General features: G+C 42.5%; 1 protein-coding gene across 3 annotated transcripts in view; it reads left to right on the top strand.

Annotated features, from left to right (window-relative positions):
* The window catches only part of LOC308102426 (F-box/WD repeat-containing protein 7-like), a 42622-nt gene extending 34044 nt beyond the window's left edge, over window positions 1-8578 (top strand). For 2 of the 3 annotated variants that reach the window (XM_080452138.1, XM_080452139.1), the window contains exons 8-13: window positions 544-725; window positions 1049-1274; window positions 1654-1720; window positions 2519-2662; window positions 4608-4757; window positions 5667-8578. In XM_080452138.1, the coding sequence (XP_080308264.1) occupies window positions 544-725; window positions 1049-1274; window positions 1654-1720; window positions 2519-2662; window positions 4608-4757; window positions 5667-5809 (912 nt within the window). In that variant the 3' untranslated portion in view covers window positions 5810-8578. The remainder of the gene's footprint in view (window positions 1-543; window positions 726-1048; window positions 1275-1653; window positions 1721-2518; window positions 2663-4607; window positions 4758-5666) is intronic. The other variant, XR_013934652.1, reaches the window with a different exon arrangement.
* Window positions 8579-10039: the final 1461 nt, after the last annotated feature.

Raw genomic sequence — 10039 nt, 5'->3', positions numbered from 1 at the left:
GTACTACCAACAGCCTATTCCATAGATGTTTCACTCTGGTTCTCTGTGTCTCTGCATTCATTGTGTTTTCATTAGTCAGTCAAAACAGACACCACAGTAGTTGGGTAACCTTGGATCACAGGGTCGCTTTCTCAAACAGAAAGCCTGGGGAACGTTGAAGTGAAAAGTGGATAGAAGGGGGCGTGGACGCTGACAGTATGGATAGGAGACATTCCATAACAAGGGGAAGGGCGCACCCTATAGTTAACCAAAACTAACCAAAACTAGAATTGGAAAACCATTTTAGTGAAAAAAAAAAAAAAAAAAAAAAACGAACTTAAACGGTATTGTGTGTTTACAAAACTAACAAAAATCATAGAGAAAATGTGCTTAGTCGTTGTCAAAAATCTTAATAATGCGATGCGTTGTGAGCTTGTAGATCGGCTGTTTTGGCTATATTTGAAACGATTTGCAAAAACTTTGGACCGCCCAACCAGCAGTGACCATATAACATACATTATATGTAACGTATCAATAACACAAAGTATTGTGTGTGTTTCTCAGTGTTTGCGTACGTTGACGGGACACACCGGAGGGGTGTGGTGCAGTCAGATGTCTGGCACCACGGTGATCAGCGGCTCCACGGACCGGACGCTGCGCGTGTGGGACGCAGAGAGCGGAGACTGTGTGCACACACTGTACGGACACACGTCCACCGTGCGCTGCATGCACCTGCACGGCAACAGGTAGGACGCGCAGTCACGCACACATAATCATGTTATGTGTGCGTCATGTTATGTGTACGCACACATAATCATGTTATCTGTGCTCACAACGTGTCACGCGCTGTGAGCTTATAGATCAGCTATTTTCATTTATTTTGTGTGACACTGTTGTATGATTAAGTTGGCCATTAATTTAAGAAAAAATCATAAAAACTTTAAATATTGTTTTACAAGGTTTCTTGTACATCAATATTCTTGTGCACACAATATTCTTGTGCACACACACACACACACGCAAATCTGTGTTTACACTGACTCTCTCTGCTGTGCTGTGTGTTGTCCAGGGTGGTCAGCGGTTCTCGGGACTCGACCCTGCGGGTTTGGGACACCGGCACGGGGGAGTGCGTGGGCGTGCTGACGGGTCACGTGGCCGCCGTGCGCTGCGTCCAGTACGACGGGCGCCGCGTCGTCTCCGGGGGTTACGACTACGTCGTCAAGGTCTGGGACCCCGAGACGGAGCGCTGTCTGCACACACTGCAAGGACACACTAACAGAGTGTACTCACTGCAGGTACACACACACACACACACACACACACACACACACACACACACACACACACACTTTCACAAGGTGAAGACACCAGTAACAAGCTATACTGTACATAAGTGAATTAATATCATAATCACATGTTTAACCCATTAATACCTGGAACGCATCTGTGTCACTTTAGATTTCTTTGGCTATTCAAAAATAGCAGATATACAAGCTCATAGCGCGGCACTCGGTGCCGCGCTATGAGCTTGTAGATCTGCTATTTTTGAAAAATCATGAAAGAAAAATGTTTTAGATTTTTTTTCAAAAAACTGTTAGGATTTAGATTTTTTTTTTAAATCGCCTCAGGTCTTAATTGCAGAATCTAATCCCATATCTCTCTCTCTTTCTCTAGTTTGATGGTGTGTATGTTGTCAGTGGGTCTTTGGATACCTCCATAAGAGTATGGGATGCAGAAACAGGTACACACACAAGCACACACACAGCTTGAACCTGCACTCTATATTACTATAGTAAAGTTTGTTTTAGTACTTTTCAAATCAGCTGGTTGTTACAATGCGCACAATTGGCCACGTTTAGACTGAGATTAAAAGGTTTCTATCGATTAGTCACCCTATGGAGACTTGAATTCATGGATTATTATTTTTTTGTCGCCCTTAGCCAATAATTTAATGACCGGCAGCGGTTCCGGTAGGAGAGACAAAGGAGACTCTTTGTGTCTCCTGCCGGAACCACTGCCGGTCATCAAAATATTGGCTTAGGAATGCGACAAAAACTAAAACATACCCATGAATTCAAGTCTTCATAGGGTGACTAATCGATAGAAAAAAAGTTTGGGGGTGAACTATCCCTTTAACCCAGAACCTTTGAAAACTTTGTCTGAGGTTAGCCAGAGGATGGAGATCTGTGTCATAACAATCTGGGATCCCGGGTCACTGTGCGGCCGCACAGTGGCAACCAAAAAATAGGACTTTCTTTTATGCTGATTTTTACTTAGGAATTATGTTCAATATGAGCGGGTGGCTTAAAAGAGAAATTTTGGCTGTTTTTGTTAGTCCGAGAGAGAGAGGGTACAGGACCACGGATCCATTTGGTTCCATCTGTACCCTCGCGGAGTTACATTTAGTTTGCGATACCGTGCGGGCTGCAGGGACGCCAGGAATATACAGAATAGATAGTAATATCCTGTTAGTATATAATTACAGAGTAATATACCAGTGATAGAGATTGATTTCCCATCACTTCCTGTTCACTTCCAGGTGCGTGTGTCCACACGCTGACCGGCCACCAATCACTGACGAGCGGCATGGAGTTGCGCGACAACATCCTGGTGTCTGGGAACGCAGACTCTACTGTGAGAGTCTGGAACATCACCACCGGAGAATGTCTACACACACTGCAAGGTACACACACACACACACACTCACACTCACTCACACACACACACTGCAAGGTCAGACAGGAGAGAGAGAGAGAGAGAGAGAGTGTGTTTATGAGGGTCAAGAAAAGAGGCTGATAAATAGACTGCAACCTAACAATAGTGTGTGTGTGTGTGTGTGTGTGTGTGTGTGTGTGTGTGTGTGTGTGTGTGTGTGTGTGTGTGTGTGTGTGTGTGTGTGTGTGTGTACGCACGTGCGGATGTGCATATGTGTGTGTATTGTGTATATTTGCTGTACATTGTGTATGTAGGTCAGATAATGACACCTTGTGTTGTTGCCTATTCAGCAATGTAACACTATAGACTGCATTCCTCTGAGAGAGAGAGGCAGAGAGAGAGAGAAAGGAATCATGTGTCCTCGAAAACTCTTCAAAAGTATTTTCTTTATTGTATTTATTCACAGTGCAAACATTCTACCAGCTCGAGTGTTAAACATTCAATTCCCAATGCACCCCCCCCCCCACATCCTTTGAGCTTTCCAACAGACAAAGAAACACAAAACAAAACATGCCACAAAGTGTACTGAGCATTGGGCTGACAAGTATTTTAATTGAACATGAGATGTTTGTTTTGAACTGTTTCAAAGCTGCTGCTTGAGATGAGAACACAGTGACGGATACAGATCGGCACTATTTGTTCTGTTGAGGATGCAGTTAAACCCTACCTGCACTGATCTTTCAAAGAACAACCAATGGTTTGACAGCGTGGCGTTTGGCAAGAGATCAAGATCTGTTTAAAATGAAGAGACATGTATTAAATCTTCTACTCCCCCCTTTCACGTACTTTGTGGATAAAAGATGTACTTAACTATGTTAAATTATAAAGAATCAGGTGCTTGTAGGGTGGCACCCTGAAGAAGTTCCCTTTTTTAAATTTCCATGAGTTGAACCTCCCTGATATCTCTGACTGATTGTCAGTCATCATTTGTAGGATAAAGAACAGAGGCATATTGAACGGCGGATTACTACTAGTAGTAATTCGTTTTTGTCTGTATTTCTGTTTCAGTCGTCGTTTCCTTTATTTTATTTAAACTTTTTGTCCTTTTCCTTTTGATTCTATTTTGATGAGGTGTTCGTCTAGTCCTTGTTTTGTCTTGGTGAAAGGTCTTCCTTAACACTTGCCAGCTTTGCTGCTCCATCACTGATTAGTTTCACTACTGTCTTTGGTGTGAACTTTGTAAACTTAAACTACAATAAACGGATTGCGATTTTATGAAGAGACATGTCCGAGTCTATGAGTTCCCAGAACTCTATGGCCCTGTTCAGACTGGCAGCTCAAATCCATCCCAAATCTGATTTGTGGCCTATCCAGATTGGAGTCGTGTTGTTTTTATGCAGTCTGAACAGCAAAGAACACACATTTTGCATCGGATATGAATCGTATTGCTTAGCCTTTTTCAGACTGCATAAAACCAACCCCACTCCAGTCTGGATAGGGAATCCCATTTGGGCCTTAGACTCTGCCCGAGTGTGTTCTCATTGTCTTGGTTGTGTTTTGTTCTCAGTTAGTTTGAAGTTATGTTTACTGTAGTTTTATGTATTGTTAGTCTAGTGTTGTGATTGTTGTGTGAGCGTGAGCTTTGTGTGTTGTTTCATCTTTCTGTACGTTTAGTGTTTTTAGTAAAGCCGTTTTGTTTTGAGTTCCTGCTTTTGGGCTCTGCCTTCAGTTTGACGATTGTTTCCTTACACTCATGTTATTATATCCATTAATAACTCAGAGAGAGTACAAATAGAACCAAATGGACCCGTTTAGGGTCCTCTCTCAGAGTTAAATGAACGCTGAGGATTTGACTGTGTAGGACTGCATGCTGTTCTTATCTGGCACCCTGATGCTTTTAGAGGCTCTTAGCCGGGCAGTTAGCGTTGATTAGTGACAGTAATGGAGTTTGCGTGTGTGGTCTGCTCCCTCAGGTCCTAACAAGCACCAGTCAGCGGTGACGTGCCTTCAGTTCTGCAGAGGTCTGGTTCTGTCCAGTTCTGACGACGGGACGGTCAAACTGTGGGACCTGAAGACAGGGGCGTGGCTCAGAGACGTGGTGGCCCTGCAGAGCCGAGGATCCGGTATGAACACTTCAATTGCAAACACAACCAACACAGCACCATGTAACAAAGCATTATATGACAGTATATAACACGTATGTCATGTATGGCACAATATTGCATAGGTTGACATAATATAACGTAGCCTAACATTATTTATGATAGCATATCAAAATATTGCATATGTTAGCATAATGTAACGTAGCCTAACATTATTTATGATGGCTTGGTTAACATAATATAACGTAGCCTAACATTATTTATGATAGCATATCAAAATATTGCATATGTTAGCTTAATGTAACGTAGCCTAACATTATTTATGATGGCCTAGCATAATATTACGTTGGTTAACATAATATAACGTAGCCTAACATTATTTATGATAGCATATCAAAATATTGCATATGTTAGCATAATGTAACATACAGTAGACTAAAATTACATAATGACGGCATATCATAATATTGCATAGATTAGCATATAAAGTAGCATATAAAGTAGCCTAACAATATTTATGATGGTTAACATAATATAATGTAGCAAAACATTAGATAGGATGGCATAGCCAGTGCCACGTCCACTTATCATTAGCGACTTTGGGCTTGTTTTTCTGTAAAGTTGCTTGTAAATATTGGTAGTTGCGGGTTGGGTTTCTTATTTCTTGGCCTCGTTTCTAATGTTGTTTATAAATCAGTGGTTTCTAAAAATTTTCATGGCAAGGACCCCCAGATTAATGTTTTTTTCCGCAGAACCCTCGTCTGAAAATATTTTCACGTATGGGGGTTTATAGCTTAGCATAATGTAACAATTCAGGATATAATACTTAATAGCATGACGTAACATAACAGCATATTTCTATTTGCAAACACGTGTAAAGCCCCCAAGTTCCCGAAGCTAACCAATCACGTGACTCTCCTTCCTCGCCAGGCGGTGTGGTGTGGCGAATCAGAGCGTCCGACACTAGACTGGTGTGCGCGGCCGGGAGCAGGAACGGAACGGAGGAAACCAAACTCCTGGTGCTGGACTTTGACCTGGACGAGGACGACGACAGCAAGGCGGCGCCCGAGTGAAGGGACGTGATGTCATCAGGAAGTGACGACATGAATGCATAACACTACTTAGATTTTTAAACTGGAGGAATTACACTCACGCACACAAACAAACACACAAACACACACCTTGCTTCTGACCAAAGTCACGGCTGGATCCAAGTAGAGCAGTGGTTTTTCAAAGTGGGGTTCAGGGGCCGAGGGGGTTCCAAATGGACCCTTACAGGTCTGTAACTCGTGAGAGTGTACAGATGGAACCAAATGGACCCTTACGGGTCCATTTGGTTCCATTTGTATACTCTCAGAGTTATGGGGGTCCTTGACATTAAAAAAAAAAAAAAAGTTTGAAAACCACTGAAACAGAGAGACAGACACACATGAATGTTGCAACTTGTCCTCAGTGACTGAAACCAATGAGAGGACAGACATACAGACACAAGTTTCTGTTACTAGACGCCATTTTTAATTGAAGTGAATGTTTACCTGGACTAATTAATGTAAAGCCCAATTCGTACTTTGTCGCGCCGGTGTGCTACGAAGTGTGAGTCGGACGTAACTGCGGTCAAGAGACTAATGGATTGGACACTCAGCCCAAACGGACAGGTGGATGTACAGACAGAGTGTGGGCAACGATGGATGTTTGGACTCAAACTAATCAATGAATGGATGGATGGATGGATATGCAGACGACCGAATGTGGACGGACAGACAAACACAGGGGACAGTTAGTTTTGTCACTGACGACGACGGTGGTGGTGACGAAGGCTTAAGGAATTGGCTTCCCGAAAGCCTGAATGTGATTGGCGCCAATGAAAGCTGGACTTTTTCCTTCCTCTCGCTGCTGAACCAAATGAGGAGGAACGAAGCCGTTTGAATCGACCAATCAGAATCGGACTGCACCAAATCTTAACGGGGGCACACGGGTGACTTGTGGTGGCGGCGTAGTTGGGGAAATGTTGCGTCAAAGTGTGTGTCGGAGACGGAGCGCGTAGGAGGGTTGAACGTTGATGTCCTTAAATATTGTCGCTCACTTATCAATGAAGATGATGATTGATCATGCTTGTTTTCAGATTTTGGGTGTGAGGTTGTAGTGAAACAGCTAGTGGGTGGGTTGAAATACTTACATACGTATTGCTACAAAGTACTTAGACTATTTTATGTGATGTTGCTCACACATTGTAATAATAATTTATAAATAATAGATAATCTTGTCCCCAATCCTTTGGGGGTATTTTTTGTCACCGTACATTTGCACGTACGTGATATTTGTAAATGGACTGCATTTTTATAGCGCCTTCCTTTCTCCAAAGCTTTTTACAATGTATTTCACATTCACACACACACATTCACACACCGACTGTAGAGGAAACCTCTGCATTTACCCATCCAAACTAACTATAGGAGCAGTGGGAAAGTGCTAAGTGCTGTTAACACAGCGCCCGGGGAGCAGGGGTTAAGTGTCTTGCTCGGGAACACAAACTGGGTGGTCCCAGGGGGCAATCCCGTGACCTTCTGATTCCCAAACGGCCTCTCTACCCATTCAGCTATTGTTATGAACTTATCGTGAATCATCTTCATTGTTGGGCATCAACCTCCTTAAACTTTTCCTGTGACACTTGTCCGCAACATTGCCCAACTCTGACTGTGAACATTGTGTCCCGAGTGCTCTGTCCTCTTGTGTATCATATGTAGAATATGTTGACTGTACAGTATGTTTAACATGTGTACCTCGCTGCTACTGTATGTCTGCCAGCTGGACTACAAGACGGGGATGGACTGAAGGCTCGAACCTTCTATCACCAGACGTTCTATCAGATATGAGAGGTTCTATGAAACGTAGAATGTTCTATGAAATGTAGAGCATTCTGGTATTTCTATGATGTCTTTGAACTTGCGTCGACCTTATCTTTTCCGAACAAGGCTTCAAATCTGGAAACGATCGGGTTCCAAAGCAAGAGGAGAGTGCTGATGAATAAATTGAACATAATGGCTCTTTTTGACTACAAGAACCGAGTTCTAGGAACCCTGAACTTACTTAAAAACAGCGATGTGACGCGTTATGAGCTTGTGGATCAGCTTTTTCGCTTTTTTATTCGTTATTTTTTTTAATAACATCTCCTCCTTCAGGGGCGGTTTTGTTTATAATTGAAACGTACACACACACACACAAAAAACAGAACTTTACAGGTTTCGGAAACGTTAAGGTTATGGAAGGTTCTGGGTTACACTTCATAGTTGAAAAGAGCCATTTAGACACCAATGTGAACCCCCCCCCCCCCCCTCCAAACAACACTTATCGATAGAATGTTCAATAAGCTGCAATTCTTGGGCAACAAACGAACACATCTCCAGCCAGTGAGCGGACGTTCTGCCTAGCAACAAAACTCTGAACCAGGAACTGAAGGAAGTCTAAAGCCTTGTTTGTATACTTTGTCGTATGACGCGTGTCGACAATTAGCCGGCCTACAAGCTCGCACGGCGCGTTGTGAGCTTGTAGGTCGGCTATTTTCGGTGTGTGGCGATGCCATGCGGCGAAGTATAAATCGGGCTTAAGTGCCCATGTGTGAGGTCATGGCAGTGATGTCATAAGCAGAGCTGTGTGTGTGTTGATTGTAATAAATGTAATATAGTGTAAATATAAAAAGGCGGTGTACATAATTCAGGTTTTTATATAAAATGAGGACAAAGCTATTGTCATGATGGAATGTTCTATCGCTCAGCTGTGAGGGAGAGAAAATGATGGAGGGGTGAGGGGATGGAAAAGTACGATTAAATAAAGATGTTTTTTTTTCTATAAAGATCTCTGCGGTTTACTGATTACTTCCAGTGTGATGTCAGAGTCAAGGATGTTGTATGGAATATTTTAAACACTGATGAACTAAGACTGTAGTTGTACTAGTCGGCTATACTGGGAGCTTCCCAGGATAACCACAGTCTTCTGCTGTTGTACTGGTCAGCTTCCCAGTGCAACAGTAAAAGACTGGTTGTAATGGGAAGCTAACAGGCGATGGTGTGACATCTCCTCATATAAACGTCAGATATAATATGAGGAGGTTGTAAACAAACTGGAGTTCTGCTCTATAAAAAGATGAAAAGATGAGAATAAACATGCCCTGGCAGAGGAGAGGAGTTAACGAGCCTTGAGTTAATTAGCAGTTCAAAAACCAACAGATTGTCCTCAGTCTGTTGACTGACGAATACTGATCAATATTCATGAGGAATTTGATGTATATTTCATGGGTCTCTCACATACTTTATTAATGCATGATAAGAATACATTGTTACATCACGTACCCAGCCTTTATTTGCCCTGTGTTCGTGTGTGGCTGCTGTCGCCGCCGCCATCTCAGCCCTAGGGATTATATGACAGCTGACCAATCAGTGCAAGCTGAAGTGCCACTGCGCTGAACAGGCAGCATGAGTGACTGAATGAACTCACCGTGGGTTCGTTCAGAGCACCCTATTGCTCTTTCGTCATGCGGAAATTCAGAGCAGTCGGAGCATCGCTGTTCAAATAGCTCTGTGGTCTGGGGGAACAAACTGACCACTGTCCTGAGGGTCTGAATAATGGAGGAGGAAGTCATTACAAAAATGCCATGGTTGCAGCTTGTCTCTCTAGGCTAAGGGTTCCCAAACTTTTCAGGCCTCAACCCCCAAAATAATTATATTTAAACTGGGGACCCCCCACCCTGACAAGCTCTTGGAATTGTAGGCATTTCATTTAGTTTGACTCTGTTCCACAAATAAACATTTGTGGAATATTATTTTCACAATGTTTGACTCTTCTTACGTAATATTTGACAATTTGGCCAATATGGTATTGAAAAGGTCTTAAAAGTCATTCAATTGTAACTTCAGAAATGTGCAAATACCCTGTACACACTAATGCTGTATGTTGGTTTGTTTACTTTTGAGTGAGAAAACAATGTTGCACTTTTAAGCTAATCATTTGGGGACCCCCCAAAATTATTTGGGGACCCTCAGTTTGGGAACCACTGCTCTAGGCAGTATTCAACAGGCGTATACGTGTAACAAAACAGGTAAAAATCATATTTATACACGGGATGAATTGATGTTCATTTCAAAAGACTACACTGGCAACGTTAATAACTGACTGTTCGTAAAATAACTGATACCAGAGCGCTCTGAAATTGGAGCAGATTCTAATCTATTTTTGAAAAAGAAATCGTGAAAATGTGTACAAATCTTTGAATATATATATATACATTTTTAACTCAAATCTTTGCTTCT

Source organism: Gymnoscopelus braueri, assembly GCF_963280865.1.
Source record: "Gymnoscopelus braueri genome assembly, chromosome: 15".
Classification (NCBI taxonomy): Eukaryota; Metazoa; Chordata; class Actinopteri; order Myctophiformes; family Myctophidae; genus Gymnoscopelus; species Gymnoscopelus braueri.
Note: the sequence above shows the minus strand (reverse complement) of the source record. Positions and strands in the feature narration are given on the sequence as shown.